This window comes from Artibeus jamaicensis, unplaced genomic scaffold, assembly GCF_021234435.1.
Source record: "Artibeus jamaicensis isolate MK-2021 breed Jamaican fruit bat unplaced genomic scaffold, CSHL_Jam_final contig_64, whole genome shotgun sequence".
In the NCBI taxonomy this organism is placed as follows: Eukaryota; Metazoa; Chordata; class Mammalia; order Chiroptera; family Phyllostomidae; genus Artibeus; species Artibeus jamaicensis.
In genome coordinates this window covers 10,334,263-10,353,782 of record NW_026521911.1, presented here as the reverse complement: position 1 = coordinate 10,353,782, position 19,520 = coordinate 10,334,263, and the positions used below count along the sequence as shown (strand labels likewise).

The 19,520-nt window shown below is 39.3% G+C and overlaps 1 protein-coding gene across 2 annotated transcripts in view; it reads right to left on the bottom strand.

The window, feature by feature from the left end:
- Positions 1-5,643: 5,643 nt before the first annotated feature.
- The window catches only part of DDIAS (DNA damage induced apoptosis suppressor), a 46,667-nt gene continuing 32,790 nt past the window's right edge, over positions 5,644-19,520 (bottom strand). For both annotated transcript variants that reach the window (XM_053670721.1, XM_053670722.1), the window contains exons 4-7: positions 15,965-16,093; positions 10,698-10,859; positions 9,445-9,562; positions 5,644-8,494 (exon numbers count right to left, since the gene is read on the bottom strand). In XM_053670721.1, coding sequence (XP_053526696.1) covers positions 5,888-8,494; positions 9,445-9,562; positions 10,698-10,859; positions 15,965-16,093 — 3,016 coding nt within the window. In that variant the 3' untranslated portion in view covers positions 5,644-5,887. The remainder of the gene's footprint in view (positions 8,495-9,444; positions 9,563-10,697; positions 10,860-15,964; positions 16,094-19,520) is intronic.

Sequence of the window (19,520 nt, the reverse complement as noted above, 5' to 3'; positions counted from 1 at the left end):
AATAGAACACTAAATTAAGGCACCATCTTTTTAAAAAAAATTCTGCCTTTTATCTTCTTTTCTTCCTCTAACTCATTGACATTTAAAATTTTTTTTAATTTTTTAAGATTTTATTTATTTTTAGAGAGGAGAAGGGAGGCAGAGAGAGAGAAAAAAACATTGGTATGAGAGAAACATCAATCAGTTGCTCCTTGCACGCCCCCAATTGAGCACCTGGCCCACAGCCTAGGCGTGTACCAACTGGGACTCGCACTGGGTGACCCTTCAGTCTGTGGGACGATGCCCAACCCACTCAGCCACACCAGGGAGGACAAGGCACCATCTTTTAAAAGGCAGGCAAATAAGGAGACAGTCAAGGACAAAGAGGGAGATTACACTGTACCTTTGAGACCTGAGTAAGCAGGGATCCTGCCCGACCCCACACTTTAGGGATACCATGCTTTAATTCGCCTTCTTCAAGATTTGATAAATCCTGTTCCAGTTCCTAATTCTTAGAAAGGCACCTCAAGGCTGGATTTGGTTGCCAGAAGTCCATCTCTTGAGAGTTTCTAAGTCTCACTTTGGTGCCTGAAATAGGTGTCTTTTCTCTCCTTGGACTCATGCTTGGTGTGGACCAAATGCCCCAGGGAGTTCTGGGTCTGAAGAGTGGAACATTCTCACTAGCTGAGCAATATTTCCTTCACACAATAGTATGAAATTAGGCTGCCAGAAAGGTGCTGATGTGCTTTTAGCTGACTATCATATTGGAACCTGGATAAATTCAGGGTTCTGGACTACAAAAAGTCACCACGGACCCTTGGGATTGTGTTGTGTGTGGGGGAGGGGCTGTTAATTGGCTCTCAATTTTCTTCATTCCATTTATAATGCTGCCTCTGGTCAGTAGACCCGCCAGGCACGAGGGTGGTGGCTCACAAGTCTGGTGACTGTTCTCTACAGGATTCAGCGTAAGACATGTGGATGAAGGAATGGACGTTCCCTGCACAAATAAAACCACTCTTCTTGCTCCACCCATGGCCCTCTTGCTTTCTCTTCCCCACTGTGGCCAGGAATGCAGTAATTACAGCTTAAAACACTCAGGAGAAGACATGATGAAATACATGCTCTATGCTTATGCTACCAAAGTCTGAATGGTAAATATAATATGACCAGAAAACAAATTAGTATCTACACTTTACTGCAAACTCTGGGTAAAATTTGCACTTTTGGTAATTATTGATGAAGCTTTTACCTTTAAGAGTTACTGGAAGCCTGTAACTGCAGGCACAGTGAATGTAGCATAATGAGTGATGATGTCACTGGCATTAAAGAAGTGGTATAAGGGAACTGTGGAGACAGGAACTGCATGGTTCAATACAAACAGGTTCGTAAGAGTGATGGCATTGTAATAACAGCATTACTCCTCTTATTGAAGTGGGGATATGAAATTAGCCAGAAACTGCACATGTGACAATAAAGAACATGAGACTCTTTTCTAGGCTTGAGGAAGAGATGGTGTCTATATACTATAAAAAAATCTCTACATGCAGTGATTGAACAACAAACATACATGCTTTCTCTATTCATTATTCTAAATCTTCATCGACAAACCACTTTACCTTTCATGGGCCCATAAACTTTATAACGGATTTTTAAATTAAATTGTTTACATACACAAGGGCCCTGCAAAGGAAATGTCTGCCCTGCAGGCAGCCCTGATCAAAGCAGAGCAGAAACCAGGAACCAAGAGAATGGCATCCTGAACATAGAGGAAATACAGAAACACAATAAGGAATGGCAAATTCATTAGATGAGTTAGAAAACCACCGACACCACAGCCACTAAAGGTGTGGAGAAGAGAACACACGCAGCAAGTTGAATAGTAAATTGTGTTAAAGTTGATGGGAACTATTTTTTTAAGATGCTGGCTATGAACAAGTATACTAGCAGGGAGGTAGCATGGAGTATTATGTGGTATTAAAAAGAACACTTAACTATAACGGACTCAAACCACCAAAAAAATTCTTGACTATATAGTGATGGAAGGAAAAGAAAACTCATTCAACACCCCTAGTAGAGAAGTATAATATTGACTCTTTACTGTGAAAAAAAAGAAAAAAGACTGGTGTGGCTTAGTTAGGATAAACTAAACTTAGTTAGAAACATCTAAATTAGGATAGTCTATAAAACAACGGTCTTTTTCATCAAGTTAATGTGGCAGAGAATAAGACTTCTAGAAAAGAAAGGAAACATAATCATATACCACGGACAAACCTTAACAAAATCCCGGTTATACAACATCAACAATTATAAGACAATTAGGGACAAGCAGAAAAATTTGAACATGAGCAGAATATTAGATATTGGAGAATTACTGTTGTTTTTCTTTGATGTGACAACGATACTGTAACTATGTGGTTAAAAACTTTAAGGAAATTTATGCTGAAGTATTTTGAGATGAAATGTCCTATCCACAGCTTAAATTCAAATGGCTCAGCAAAAACTGTATAGATCCATAGATACATTAAATGCATACACACACATATGTGTTTGTAAATTTTCAAAATACAAATTTGGGGACAGGAAGAGAAACAATAGAGTGAGAAGGTAAAGATGAATGTAATTGATTAACAGCACAAATACTAGAAAGTTCAGCACTAATTAGAAGGTGTGCATCATTTTCTGAAATTATAGGAAAGGAGCTGTGAGTCGGTACAGATACAGACAAGCGGGTAGGTGTGGGTGTGGGAAGCTGAGGTAATTCCCACTGATCTCACTCTTCTCCGTGGAGGAGGAGGCAAGGAGAGCAGCAGTAGGTCGGGGTATGAAATGGAGATTTGGAGTAGCTGCTGCGGAGAACAGCAAACGGAGCTGAACAGAAATAGCTAAGGTCTCAAAGCTAAAATTTAGCTAAGGTGCTTCTGAGAACTTGAGTGTCTAGAAACTACTCCTGCTGTTTGCTATGACCACTTCAAGCTTATCTTCAATCACAGAATTTACCAGGTACCAATTGTTTACTAGACATAGGTGGTAAACACCAGGCCCGTGGGCTGAATCCGGCCCTCCACCTTGTTTTATCCAGCCCGGCACCTTGTTTCTACCTGATAGCAGCACCAAGCTCTCGCTGAATTGTTAAGGAGTAGCTACATTTATACAGTCCTAAAGTTACATTTGGCCCTTTGAAAGCAACCACAAGACTGACGTGGCCCCCCCGAAAAAATGAGTTTGACACCCCTATACCCCTATACTAGACCCTGAGTTTTTCTTTTTTTAAATATATTTTATTATGATATTACAGCTGTCCCTTATTTCATGCTTTTTTCCCTCCACCCTGCACACCCCCTCCCACCCACATTCCCCTCCTTTAGTTCATGTCCCTGGGTCATACATAAGTTCTTTAGCTTCTACATTTCCTATACTATTCTTAACCACCCCGTCTATTTTCTATCTACTGTTTATGCTGCTTACTCTGCACCTTCTCCCTCTCTCCTCCTCCCACTCCCCTGTTGATAACCCTCCATGTGATCTCCATTTCTATGGTTCTGTTCCTGTTCTAGTTGTTTGCTTAGTTTGTTTATCTTTTTGTTTTAGGTGTGGTTGTTAATAACTGTGAGTTTGCTGTCACTTTACTGTTCATAATTTTTACCTTCTTTTTTTTAGATAAATCCCTTTAACATTTCATATAATAAGAGCTTGGTGATGATGAACTCCTTTAACTTGACCTTATCTGGGAAGCACTTTATCTGCCCTTCCATTCTAAATGAAAGCTTTGCTGGATATAATAATCTTGGTTGTAGGTCCTTGCCTTTCATGACTTGGAATACTTCTTTTCAGCCCCTTCTTGCCTGTAAGGCCTCTTTTGAGAAATCAGCTGACAGTCTGATGGGAACTCCTTTGTAGGTGACTGTCCTCTTATCTCTTGCTGCTTCTAGGATTCTCTCCTTCATTTTATTCTTGGGTAATGTAATGATGATGTGCCTCGGTGTGTTCCTCCTTGGGTTCAACTTCTTTGGGACTCTTTGAGCTTCCTGGACTTCCTGGAAGTCTATTTCTTTTGCCAGATTGGGGAAGTTCTCCTGCATTATTTGTTCAAATAAGTTTTCCACTTGTTGGTCTTCCTCTTCTCCTTTTGGTATCCCTATGATTCAGATGTTGGAATGTTTAAAGATGTTCTGAAAGTTCCTAAGCCTGCCCTCATTTTTTAAAATTGTTTTTTCATTCTTTTCTGATTGGATGTTTCTTTCTTCCTTCTGGTCCACACTGTTGATTAGAGTCCCAATTTCCTTCCCACCACTATTGGTTCCTCAAACATTTTCCTTTATTTCACTTAGTGTAGCCTTCATTTTTTCATCTGATTCGCAACCAAATTCAACCAGTTCTGTGAGCATCCTGGTTACGAGTGTTTTGAACTGTGCATCTGATAGGCTGGCTACCTCTTTGTTGCTTAGTTGTATGTTTTTCTGGAGCTTTGATCTGTTCTTTCTTTTGGGCCTTTTTTGTGTGTGTGGTCTCAGTGCACCTGCTATCTATGTATAAGGGGCAGAGTCTTAGGTGTTCACCAGGGTGGGGCAACCCTCGTTGCTGTTTTGTGACACTGTATGTGGGGAACGGGTCGAGAGGAAACAATGGCGTTTGCTCTGCTCTCTGCCATATTTCAGTCACTTCCCCCACTACCCACAAGCAAATTGGGCCTTTCTCGTGCCGATTCCCATGTATGTGGGTTTGTGTACGTTTTAGGACCCTGTGGGTCTCTCCAACAAACTCTCCTGTGAAGCTGGGAGTTTCTCCTGCCGTTGCCTCAACCCCCACAGGTTTTTTTCAGTCAGAGATTTGAGGCTTTACTTCCCCTCATTGGGACCCCAGGTTTCAAAGTCCATCCCACTCCCCGGGTGTTCCTCCCGATTTATCAGCAGGTGAATGTGGGACCACCCGCTCCACCAGCTGGTGCCTTGCCCACCCTGGTCCTCCACTGCCGCTTGGCCAGGAGCCCTCTCCACCAGGCTGTCTGTCTCCGCCCTTTCTACCAATCTGGATGAATGCACCTTTAACTCCTTGGTTGTCGGACTTCCATACAGTTCAATTTTCTGTCAGTTCTGGTTGTTTTTTGTTTTTAAATTGTTATCCTTTTGGTTGTGCGAAGAGACACAGTGTATCTACCTACGCCTCCATCTTGGCTGGAAGCTAGACCCTTCGTGTCTTGAGGGAAGAGGCTTGGCTTTCTTTGTGTTCCCAGCACTTAGAATGTAGTAAGCACATGGTGAATATTTATTAAATAAAATAGTGACAATTTCACATTTAACTCTAAATAGTACATTTTTATTGACCTTCTTATCCCCAGCCCAGATCTTGCTGGGTTAACTGCTTCTCTATCACAATCCCACAGTGACATAAAGGTTTGTAATACCCACTAAAAACCTCTTTCATTGCATTTGCTGCATTGTAGTGAGACTGTCTGTAGTGTGGGTCTTCCCCAGTAGAACAAAATTTTTTGAGATCAGTAATCTTATAGCTTGGCATCACAAACTTGACACAGTAGTTGGTCTAACATAACAGGTATTTTTGAGCTGAACTGAGTTGAATAATTAGTGAAGACTTTTAAGTTTTGCTTCACAAAGTCTTTATTTTTGAATGTACATGTGAGTTTAACAAATTTTAACACACAAAACTAACAATATTACTGAGGTAAGTTAAGAATATAAAGTGCCAAACTATCTGAAACAGAGCATTCTGGACAAAACATCTGGAAAACAACTGCTTTACAAATGTTTTAAAAGACACAACAGCACCTCTTTTCTATTCATATCTCTTTTAAGGGTGAAAAATATTAAGAATGCTCTCCATGCCAGTGGAGGCAAGTTTCCAAGCAGACTTATCTTTAAAAGTTCGGCCATTGGGGTAAGGTGGCATTTTATTAAAACAATTCAGGAGACCAAGCGCTTTTAGTTTCAGCCACGGAAGGTGGCCCATTTTCTGAAAATGAAAGGCAACACCTGACTTCGGAACAAGAACCAAGTCCCAAAACCGACCCTTTGGAAATCCACCCTGAGTGCGTACTATTATAGTTAGGAGTTTTCTGGTTTGTAACTACAGCTGTAAACACATTCTTTAAATTTAACTCCTTCTTAATTAAGCATTTATTGGTTCTTTTTTGGATATGATTCAGTTTCTTTCTGGGTAATTCGTTTTGATTGGGAGAATTACATGCAGCAGGGCATTTCCTTGGACCCGTGGCTTGGAATCCAAGCCCATCTGAAAGAAGTACTTTTTTTGTAGTAGGAGGGACCCATTCATCGATGTCAGATTCAAGGCACTCAGCACCAGGACAGTTTTGGAAAACCTCCGGTTGTGTAATACTAGATATAACAGGGCTTCTGGATTTCTGACCGGGTGTTTTTATATTTTTTGGACAGCTGGGAATGGCTTGCTGTGCCTTATTTTCAGAGGAAATCCTTGTTTTTTTATAGTTAGCATCAAGATCTGAACAAAAGGCAAGTAATTTCTTGAAATCTCCTTTCATCCCATGAATTCTTGTTTGGTGGAATCCTGCAACAGGAGTTGACTGTGAACACGGAACAAAGTCTTGGCTATCTTCAAAATCACTTTCTGAATCTGATGGAAAATGGGAAGGGCAGGTTTTTGGGTTCATGGAGGCAGGCATGTTTTGCGAGGATACTTTTTGTGAAGATCGGCTGGAGTTTTCAGAAAGTGATCTCAGTGATGAATCAGGCTCTGTGTGATGACTTTCGGACAGAGACTGTCCCCATTTTAACAGAATATCCTGTGATTTTTTGGTGATCTCTGTTGCAATGTCTGTTTCTTTCACACTATCATTAAAGAGATCAGCAGAAGCATTGTAGCTACCTTCATGACCAGAAAAATACTTTTGTGTTAAATTATTATCAATATGTCCATAAGGCATTTCTTTCAATGTATTTGTACTTCTCCTTGGACTACTGCAGAGAGCTTCTAAGGGATACGTAAGTTTCTTGCAACTTGTAAGACCATCACCTTGGTTCTCCAGCCACTTACTATATTGTTTATTTTCTAAGTTGCAAAGGTCAGAAACATCATTATACCTCCTAGAACCTAAAGTGGTCAACTTTTCACTTGTTTCCAGAAGTGATTCCTCTCCACACCCATTAAAATGTTTTAAGAGATAAGAATGGTCACTGAGATAAGAATGGTCACTCTCCAAATTATTGCATGTAACTGAAATCTCACCCCTGTGTGGTAGAATTCTGGTAGACTTCACAAGAGAAGATGATGTTCCTAAACCTTTTGAAGCTGGAAACAGAGCTGGCAGGCAAGTGTTTGGCAAGAAATTTTGAGAAGTATCTCTTCCACTTCTACTTATAGAGATAGCCTCTGCTGGGTTACATGGTTTTGACTCTTTTTGAACACAAGCAGTTGGATTTGCTTCAGAGTTGGAAAGCAAGTTACCTTTGCCAGAGTTTGTTTCGACCGTTGCTTGTGATGATCTTAAAGCTATGGGTGGAGTATGTGGGGGTTCTGTAGTTCTCTGGGGAGTCACAGATAAGTTGCTGTGGTCTGCATGTAATTTATCGATGCCACTGTCTGGACGACACTTCCTACTGCTGGCATCTGTCTGGGTTATAGCAATCTCACTTTCAACAACTGCCAGAAACTTGTTCAAGCTTTCAGAGAGTGGCAGATCATCCCAAATTGTAGGGTCATAATCTGGGGAGCCACCAGCTATCTCTTCAGGTCTGAGGGATAAAGGTGGACAACACACTGGTCTTTCCTGAAGGCTCAGTGGGCTATTGACTTCATGATGCTGGTGACATGTTAGCTCATGCTGGGAATACCTGTTTTCTACTTCCACTGCACTGAGGGAGGATTTTGTATTACTTGGCTCACAAGGTTCTTCCGTTTTCAAGGGGAATAAATTAGAGCCAGTAACTCCAATAGCATGCTGACTGCTGTGAACTACACTTGGCTGATTAGCTTGTAGGTCAAGTTCTTCACCTAGCTTTTGTGCTGTACTCTTTTGATCCATATAGGAAGCAAGACTCCATGAACACTGAATGGCTTCATGGCAACCACTGGAACCAGTGGCCTCAGACAAGGAAATGCACTCTCTGTTCTGGTGAAGAGTATCAACAGCCTTGCTTTGACCTGAAGCTGAAAAATTAGCATCATCTGTTGGCATCATCTGTTGTGAAACAATGGAAGTGAGTTCAAGTGATGGTTGCCAGAGTATTAAAAAATTCTCTCTGCCACTGGACTCAAAAGAACAAGAACTGCCGTCAGGGCCACATGCGCTGCTGAGATCACTACTTGAGTGGCTACTAGGTATCTGGGAGCCACCGTGAAGTTTCCTGAAATCAGAAAGCCGCAAAAGCTGCCGGAAATAGTCGATGACTGTGAAGCCTACGACACCCGGGTCTGGTAGGACCATCTGGCAAGCTACTAGCTCTTTAATGTCTCTCCTGTCATCAGGGCACTGTTCTAAGAAGTTACTGGAATCTGAACCTCGCCCATGTAGGTTTTCAAAATTCTGTGAAAGAATAAATTTAAATGAGAATAAAATCGTCTTTCTTTGACTAGATTATGAAACAAAGATTTAAATTAATTTCAATTCCTCTAGTTTCACAGGCACAGCAGTGTAAGTAAGATAAGTAAACCTTGGGATAAAGAGACTTGTATTCAAATCCTGGTTCTAACATTTATTAGTGTTGTGACTTTGGACAACTTATTTAACCTTACTGAATCTTAGTTTTTTCACTTCTAAAATAAATATTAAAATACAGGATTATTGTATTTGCAATAATATGGAAAATTTCAGTGCTTAGCAAATAGTAGTTGCTCAATAAATGTAGCTATTATATAATAGTTCTCATTAGCTTCCATAAACTTTGAGTGCTTAAAGGAATGTCCTCACCTGTTTAAAAAAAAAAAAAGATAAAGAGCCATCTCAGCTTTTTTTTTTTTAAACCTCTTTAACTCCTGGTTTCACCTTCCCTGTGGGTCTTTCTTCACTGTTCAATTACAGAGTGTTCTATTCCTGTTTTTAAAACCCTGACTGAAATGTGGATAAAATTTCTGTCTGTTCCCGCTAGCACAGATGAGACAGGAAACCATTATCACTTCAGAGTCAGTACATCCTTTTTAACTTCTATCATTGCTTTTATAATTATTTAAGACCATCTTTCCCAACCTATTCTTAGAGTTATCAATATGCAGATAAACAAATATCTAACACTTCTGAATTTATATAAATTTAGATTTTTAAGCTCTGAAAACATTTAAACTAGGCTCTTCTGACTTTTGAAAGAAGTGGTCACACATGGTGTTTTAATAGCTCACCTACAGCCTATTTTTATAGTCTAAAGTACTTATAGGCTCCCACAGTTATTATGACTCCTAAAAACATTTTAGAGAATTCAAATGATTTCATTAAAATGAAATGTCAACAGAATACACACAAAAAAAGCTGGTCTCCATTACCGTCACTCCAAATATAAAGCTCTGTCCAACAAAGCAGGTTTCAACTGCTTTGGTTAATAGGTTCTGAGTTGCATCACTATCCAGTGTTCCTGGGATTTCATTAGGATCCTGGATGTATCTATCAGAAAGAAAATAAAACAGGTGAAGAGATAAACTTTGAAATTTTAACTTGCCATAAAGTCAGAAGATATGAACAATTAGCTTGAAAATGCAGCATGAACCTTCTGAGTTATATATTTAGGCATTTCTTCCCTCTAGTTTCCCACAGCTAGAGAGACGATTACAACTGATCAAGTATAAATTGAGTAGATGCCAACCTAGCCATCAGGCCCAGCAACTTTTCTAAAAGTGGCAGTGGAAGCAGTGGTGGGATCTCTAGCCCTTCTCCTCTTCCCTGGCAATCATGGCCCTGGTCCCTCTGCTCTCCTTTGATCAAATGAGTTGGCTCTGCACAGGAAGGAGACAGACATTTCTTCTGTCAAGGACAGCAGGAGGAGGAGAGAAGACTGAAGGGGAGAAAGAGCTCCAGGTGCCAGGACATATCCTTGCATTCTCAGGACATCATCATGGCAGGGCAAACTGTGCAGGTGAAGTGGGCAGGCAAATGAGAGAAGGGATGGAATTTCAACTTCTGATGTGCAAATGTCCCCACAGCCAGCTTCTGCCTCAAGGGACTTTAGCCACTTGAGTGTTAACCTCGATTTGGGTAGTCCTTCAGTTTGAAACAATTTTACTTCCTTATTCTACGTTCTCTAACTTGGATTAGAATTTTGTAATTTAATATTCTAATTACAGCTTAGTTGGCCTGAATAAAAAGAGCCTGGTTTAACATTATCACAATACACATGCAGAAAATAAATGTTTCTTGATTATCTTTTAAAGTAACTGATGATCTGAGGTTGAGTCGTCATCTTTTTACCAAATACATATTACCTTAAAAACCATTATCTTTAGCCTTAACCGGTGTGGCTTAGTGGGGTGGGCACTGTCTTGCAAAGTAGGTTGGGCATTGTCCTGTAAACTGAAAATTCACTTTTGGTTCCTGGTTGGGACACCCATGCCTGGGTTGTGAGCCAGGTCCTCTGTTGGGGGTGTGCTAGAGGCAACTGATAGATGTTTCTCTCCCTTTCCTTCTCCCTCTCTCAAAAAAGAAATAAAATCTTTTAGAAAAACCCACACACACATCTTCAAATTCTGTTAATAAACTCTACTAATGGAGTAGCTAAGAAAGAGAATGCTTTAAATGACCTTACCTGTGTAAATCAGTGGCTGCAAGACCAAAAAATGTATCTAAGCAGCTTCCAAAAACAGTAACAGCAAATAACTTGTTTGATTCTGCGACTTTTATGGAAAGCCTATATCTGTAACTGGCATTTTCAGCTTCACCAGTAGAACCACATTTGGGACAATTAGACCTGGAAAAGTGGAAGAAAAAAAGATAGAAATGCTCATTAAATTTTTTTATATGATGAACAAATTTGGAAAAATAAAAATTAAAAATAACACTATATGTATAAATGTTCCTATACAACTTACATTCTTCTTAAACGATTTCATACCAATCTCTTTTGAATTTCTTTATTCATAGCAGCTACCTTCACCAACTTGAATTAAGTAGCGCCAAACTGACAGAAAGGTGAAGGAAAACTCTGTGTGTGTTTGTGCACACGTGGGTAAGGGGAGCATGGGGGAGAGAGGCAGATGTTCTTACTCGGTAGCTAAATCATGAACAAAGTGAGGCATGCTATAGTCTGGGGTTGCAGGAGGTGTGGAAACTAAATATAATAAAGTACATACCATACCAACAGAAGACCTAAAAATTGATGTTTATCTTCTACTAAAATAATCATGAAAGTTAATAAAAACTTATACACAGAGTACCCAGTTATATTTTTTCACCATTATAAGAATAATTTAACTTTCTTTAATGTATTAGAATATACTAAGAATTTATTGGATTTTAAGAAGTTAGGCACAAAACATCTCATTGAACTTATTTTTAAGGCTACGTGTCATTATGCACAGTGTCTTTGGTAAAACTACATATCAAGTGTAACTCTACTATCATGTACCAGATGTCTGGTCTGGAGATACAAATTAAGGTTTAAATCCCTTAAACCTTAATTTCCTCATCTATAAAATTCAAGGCTGAAGAAGGATAAGAGGACACAAAGTAAAAGAAAAGAAAGTAAAGAAATGATCTATTGCAGATCTTACCAATAAGTGTTAGTCTGCTTCTCTCTTATAATCTTATCCGAATCTGCTAGAGTTTGTGCTGTAGTTTGGCCAAAAATAGAGCTTTTTTAAAAGTCATGTATTAACATTCAAGTGTAATGTAAAATTCTTAGCAAATCCTAGACTAGTTAATAGGCATCAGCATTTTGCAGTTTATAAATATATTTGCAACACATACTATTTCATTATTATAGGTAAGCAAGACCATTTACCCCCATTTATGTAGGGGGCAATTGGGGTAAATTTTTGTCCAAGGTGACAAAGTTAGTGAACTTTATGACCCAAATCCAAGGCTTTGCATTTCTAGGCAGGAGATGTTTCTTGTATAATGTCTTATAATAACTATAAGAACAGTAGGATTAATAATGAACTGTCTTGCAAATAGTATCAGTGATAGCCTAACAAAAATTAGGTTTACTAGTATGAATGCATATGAACACCAAATTATATACATAGTTCATTACTATTATTTTTAAATTCTAACTCAAGGATATGTTTTTTATTGGTTTTAGAGAGACAGGAAGAGGGGAGAGAGATGAAAACATCAGTATGAGAGACTGACACTGGTCAGTTGCCTCCCATTCATATCCCATACACACGAGGGGGGCTCAAGCCTGCAAACTAGGTTGTGCCTGGACCAGGGATGGAACCCGAAATCTGTTTGGTGAAAGGGACAGCTCTCCACCCAACTGAACCAACTGGCCAAAGCTAAATCGTATATGGTTTTATTTAATATTTGTATAATGAAAATATTTGTGTATGGTTTCCTTTAATCTGTTGGGAATAAGGCTGGACTGAAATAAATATTAGCATGGAGTAATACACATCAGAGCTTAAACTTTTAGAAAAATCTTCACCGGAGGATATGTTTTATGATTTTAGAGAGAAAAGAAAAGGGAGGGAGGGAGACGAAAAGAAAGAGAGAGAGAGAGAGTGACAGACAGACAGACAGAGATATAGAGAGAAACACTGGTGTGAGAAAGAAACATCAACCGGTTGCTTCCCATAAGCACTTGGACTTGGGATGAACCTATATCCAACCTTTTTCTTGGGGGCTGTTCGGGGTGATGCTCCAACCAATTGAACCACACCCAGCCACAGCCAGGGCTTGAACTTTGATATGCATACTAGTCACCTGGGATCTTGTTAAAGTGAAGATTCTGATTCAGTAAGTCTGGGTCAGGGCCCAAGACCCTGTGTTCCTAGCAACAAGCTCCCAGGTGATACGGATGCAACTGCGCCCCTGACCACATGTAGAGAAGCAAGGGTAGAGACAACACATTAAATTATAATACTCTGATTTAACTTCTAGAAACACACTTATTTCCAAAAGATTATCTGTTATGGAATAGTAGTTTTCAAACTATATATGCTTAAAAATTTTGAGAAAAACCAGAGGTTTTGTTTATGTAAGTAATCTCTGTATTTTAAACTGATTATAAAGATTAAATGAGAAAGTTAAAATAAATCTAAAAAGTATTAATAGTTCATGAAAAATAAAGAGACCCATTATATGGTTAACAGAAGGAACACAGTTTTATAAATAAATTACTATGTGTCCCCCAAAAACAATTAGTGAGAAAAGCCACATTGTTTTACATTTGCAAATCTGTTTGGTTTAATAAAAACAGTGGGATTCTCCTATTTCTCTTTCTACTCAGTCTGTGGTGCTGTCCCGTGTCACGCTGTCTCTCTAAAACCCCACTATGCATTCACGAGAGAACGCGAGTGAGAAGGTGGATAATGCCTTAGGGTTATGAAAAGGGTTTTGATCTCAAAAAGCCTCTGAAAAGATCTGAAATAACACCTGAAATTCACTATTTTTTTTGTGATACCACTTAAAACAGCAAGTTTCATTTGTTTACTTTTCTAGTGTAGCTGTAGATATTCCTGAAGTAGGACCAGTGGTGAAATTAGTGACTCTCAGTGCTGCCTTGGTCCTGAAGCTCTTTGGAAGTCTGATGACAGCAATGGACTCTGTCCCAGAAAAATGCACACACAACCAGAACACTCGATACTTTACATATTTGGGGGACTGGCGGGTTCATATATAACTGTAGAGCATCCACAGACTCCAGGTTAAGAATAGCTAGACTAGATAATCAAATAATATCCCTTCCAAATTTATAGTCCCATATTCAATTGAATGTATACAATGTAATAAAAATATATTTAAAAAAATGTATATTTAATAGAAGCAACTCAAGAGCCCATCAATACAAAAGTAGATAAAAAAGTTGTGGTGGGAAAAATATACATGGGGCAAATGTAGATTTACAATGGTAACAACAAATAAATAATACAATAAATAATAATATAAGAATAAACTGTGTTTCATGTACGTTTACCAACCTACTTTGCCAACACTATATAATAGAATACTACTAAGCCACACAAAGGAATGAAATCCATTTGTGACAATATGGATGGACCTAGAGGGTATTATTCTAAGTGAAAGAGGCCATGCAGAGAGAGAAAAATACCGGATGACTACAGTTACATGTGGAATCTAAAGAACAATATAAAAAAGCAAAGCAAATAGGAACAGATTCATAGATACAGAGAACAGACTGATGGTAGCCAGAGGGGAGGAATGTTGGGGGACCGGGTGAAAAAAGGCGAAGGGATTAAAAAGTACAAATTGGTAGTTACAAAACAGTCACAGGAATGTAAAGTACAGCACAAGAAATACAGTCAATAATAATGTAATAACTGTATGGTGTCAGACGGGTACTGGAAATATCAAAGGGAACACTTTGTAAAGTACATGATTGTCTAACCACTATGCCATACACCTGAACCTCTGAAACTACTATAAAACAATACTGATTGTAAACTGTAATTGAAAACTAAAATTTAAAAAATGTATCTTTGGCCCTGCCTGGGTAGCTCAGTTGGTTGGAACAATGTCCCAATACACCAAGATTGCAGGTTATATCCCTGGTCAGGGCACATACAAGAATTAACTAATGAAGGCATAAATAAGTAGAACAAAAATCGATGATTCTCTCTCTCTCTCTCTCTCCCTTCTCTGTGCTTTCTAAAATCAGTAAAAAAATATATGTTTAAGGCTTTACATATCACTTTCTTCCAAAAGGAGAAAACTATGACTGATGTACGTGAACTTCAGTTTGACTTGTGTAGTGAATGACACAAACATTTTGGGTGGCTGAGGGGCAGGAGGGACAGGAGAGGATGGGCAGATAGTCTCTGAGCTCTGATTCCCACTTTAAAACAGGAAAACGAAGTTCTTAGTATCAGAGACAAATTTCTAGACTAAAGTAACAATGGGTCCCATTAAGTAACCTAGAAGGGCAAATCACATCTGTTTGGGTTGGGGGGATAACTAATCTAAAAAAATAAGTACCATCTCTTGCTCATACTTTTTGGAAGAACACACACACACACACACACACACACACACACACACACACACACATTATAAAAATAAAGTTAATTTGGTCTTTTTTTTTAATTTTAAAGTTTTTTAAAGTTATTATTTATTTATCTTTAGAGGGGAAGGGAAGGAGAGAAGGAGACTAATATCAATGTATGGTTACCTCTTGTGAGTCCCCTGCTGGGAACTGGCCTGCAACCCAGGCATGTGCCCTGACTGGGATTCGAACCTCGATCCTTTGGTTCACACAGGCCTGCGCTCAATCTACTGAGCTACACCAGCCAGGGTGTTAATTTGGTCTTTCATATGAAAGATACAGGTACATATATAGGTATATACATACTTATGTATGTAAATATGATAATCCTATATGAACAATAAAAAATTTCTATATATATATTCCTCATATTTGTATGTCTATGTGTCTGCATCTTTATATATGTCACGAAACCTTTCAAATGAAATCATGAGACCCCAGTACAAGGATGAGGACGGAGCTCTTGTTGAAACTGCAGTGGGGCCCAGAACCCACCCTACTCGCCAGCACTGTCCACTGCTCCCTCTCCAGTCCCCACCTCCTTCCACAAGCACGGAGCCCTGAGGCTCTGCAGAATGTAACGTGAAAACCGCCACTGCTCTAAATCCTGGAGGTTAAAAAAAAGAAGAGTGAAGCCCATCAAATGGGAAACCAAAGAAAATCTTCAGGCAGCAGTCTTTTTGCTCTTCAGTGTCTCTAAAATCTCCTGCAAAGGCGGAGTTCAGGATCCCAAGGCCACAAACTTGCGGTGCTGTGGCAATGGGGCAATCAAAGTGGGGGATTTCTGCTTCCTGCACAGGCTTGCACCTCACTCATATTTCCCATCTCATGCTTACAGGCTTGGCTTGTACCTTTTGGAGAGTAGGATTATCCGAGAGAAGCACTTTTGACATGAAGGGTAGATGAAACTTGAATTATGCAGAGCAAGAACTGAGGCAAGAAGAAATTTTCTTCTCCTATTCATGTGCTCACACGGCGGCCTGCAAAACAGAACAGTCACTGAGCAATGGTAAGTCCTTAGCTGCAGGTGACAGCTCACTTCTGAGGAAGCCCCTCACCTCCACTGCAAAGCCAACAGATGTCCGTGGTAGTGAATGTCCTCATACTGAGAGAGCAATTTTCTTTTCATGCTTAATTAAAAGTATTACTACAAAGAAAATACAATTTAAATAGGACAGTTCAAAAAAACCTACCGTCTCTGAACAAACACTCCATGTGAATAATTCAGGAAAATTGTCGTTTAGCTTCTTTCACATCTTTATAAGAAAACCTACACAGAACCTGTTTCTACCATTATAGGAAGAAACTTCAGTGAACCTATGTGACTCTTTAGAGAACTTAATTGGTGGAAAATGGTCCTTGCTAGCTGAAAATTAACTTTATTAAACATAAGTGTGCACAGCTTTTATACAGCTTTAAAGAGAATACAAGAAACTCACATTTTGCAAACAGAGGAAGCAACATGTTCTATGGTGAGAGTTCCAAGTGCTTTAAAAAGATGCTTGTATAAAACGTAGCAGAGAAGTAAGACCACAGAATAGCAATGTTCTCCTCTTTTATACTTAAAAAATTTTTAAATGTTGGTCTGCTTACCAACATTTAAAAATTGATTAGCTTAAATGTAGTATAAAATAAATGTATTGTACATGTCCAAGATAAAACTATACCATTATGTTCCCATTTGTACACTCATGGCAAAAGTTTTCAGTTTCTGAACCTCAGTGGAACTGTTTCTGAGACTGGCACCTGCAAATTTTGAAAAAGTGGAAGTCACAGCTTAAAAATCATAATAGAAACTTTCAGGCAGAGCTGTTCACAAGATACTGAGAAACATAGAAATATGATGACAGAAGGGAGATCGTGAAGTGATACTAACCCCGTCCATCAATCACAATGATATTTCTGTGAAAGTAAAATCTTGCCACCTAAACAGTAAGATGGAAACTTACAAAGATGAAAGATAAACAGATTTCTATAAATCATTGTATTACATTATTAAAGGGAGTATAGAAAAAAGCTCTCAGTGCCTAATTCTTTGTCATTATCCTTATTTTCAGATCCTTAAATACATAAGATTAGTAAGGTTGCACCAAATGCAGATATGTATTCCTAGGTTTGCATCTTAGGCCACATGGCAATCTCTAAGGACAAGGTAGAGAAGGTGACAGAGGATCGAGGTACAGGCAAAAAGAAGGGTCACCGCAAAAAGCACCTGCCCTCTGCACCCCTTCTCAACTCCAGTTTAGGGCAGGGGTGTAGCAAGATGGTAATACCTGTGAGCTGGGGGAGATAAAATGGGGCAAAGTTCCCTCCTGAAAATGTCATCTCTTACCTGCTTAAAATCCTTACAACAAAGCCTCAATCCCTAACAATGGCCTATGAGGCCCTGGGTCATGTAGCTCCCAGTACTTGACCTTACCTTGACCACTGCACTTCAAGCCTCAAATACACCAAATGATCTCTTTCTCTTCTCAGGCTTTGGAGCTTCCTTTCTCTGTGACTAACAGATTCTCTCCTTTGTTCTTCAAATAGCTGGTTCATTCTCATCTTCCAGTTTTTAACTATAATGTCACCCCCTTCAGAGAGCCCCACTTTATCTCAGTGGACCTCTTAGTGTCTATGATACACACCACCCATTTTATTTCCTCATGGTACTAACCATGCTCCTGATATAAGCAAGCAAGAGCATGCACACACCCCGCATATGCCCCTGCTGACTTATTTTTGCTTGTTCTTCCCACACTAGTCTGACAGTTTTGTGGAGACAGGGCCCTGGTCTATCCTGTGCTCAACTGGACCCCCAGCGCTTAGCACGTATTAAGTTCTCTATGAATATTCAGTGAATAAATGAAAAACTATAAGCAGAATCAGGCAATTTAAGAAAACTTTTATAACGGGGTAGGTAAATGCTATGTAATAGGATTTTCCTTTTCATTGAAAGCCCTTTTAAAAAGTCTTTCTCCATTAAGAAAAAGAATGGCTTCTATTTTTTCTCCACATCCTACACTACTGTACATAGACTTCCTATGTTTTCTTTGTCTCTGCTATTTCGTTTGGTTTTATTCTCCCTAACACCTTTTCTGGAGTCTCTCCTCCTTGTTCTTTATGTTAGAGAACACACCAAAGTAACCTGAGTTGCATTCCTTGTTGCCTCCTCCGCCCCCAAGTATCCCCTTACCACAGTGTTTCACGTTTCTTTGCCTTTTTCCACTCTTCCTCTGTCTACAATGTTCTCTCACTCTCCTAGCTAATGCTTATTTTTCTTTAAACTTCTTTTCAGGGGTCTTCTTCTCTAGGAAGATACCCCAAGTTAAGTAACCCTATTTTTTAATTTACCACTTACCAAATTATAGTTAATTTGTTTAATAACTGGTTTTGGGGAACCAGAGTAAAATCTTGGGACCATCGTTTTATATTCCCAATGCCCAGCTCAAAACTTGACAATCCGAACTTCAGCTACTCACTTTTTTCCTGATTATCAGATTTCCTTTTTTCTGTTCTGCCATATACCATTAAACATAAAACAGCCCTGGCTGGTGTGGCTCAGTGAATTGAGTACCGGCCTGTGAATGAGAGGGTCGCTGGTTTCATTCCCAGTCAGGGCACATGCCTGGGTTGCAGGCCAAGTCCCCAGTTGGGGGCACTTGAGCAGCAATCACCACACATCGATGGTTCTCTCCCTCCCTTACCCTCTCTCTAAAAATAAATAAATAAAATCTTTAAAAATATATGTAAAACACCATTTTACCAAATCACAAAGTAATTTTATCTATGTATATACATTGGAGTACACAGAGTAGTTTCATACATAGTATTTTATTTAAAATACATTTTAATTATTATTTATAATTTATTGTCATTTCTAATTTAGTTTCTTAATTGAGACCATATAATCGGGGGTTATTTTATTCATGCCTCTAAAATAACATTTTATATTGTACCAAACTATACTGGCTTTCATCAAATCATGTTCTTCGCAAAACTGTTATCAAATTAAAACTTTAGGGCAAGGATTAAACCTATATGATGACCAGGATACTGTGCCTAGAGTTGTGGGGAAATTTTAAAAATAAGACACTTCCTGGGACTTCCACTAAGATGGAGGCATAGGTGGACACACTGTGCCTTCTCGCACAACCAAGTTTAAAGACAACAAAGTTTTAGCAACAAAAACACAGCCAAACCACAGAAAATTGAACTATATGGAAGTCTGACAACAACGAACCCTTCAGCCAAACCAGTAAGAGGGGCAGAGCCAGCTGCAGAGCAGGGTCGGGCAGGAAAGATCCACCGGACCAACCAGGGCAGGAGACCCAGGCAGCCATGGGGGATCCCAGGTGTGGAGTAGCGGGCAGACCCACTGAGGGCGGACCACGGTCACACATTCTCCCACAGATAAACTGGGGA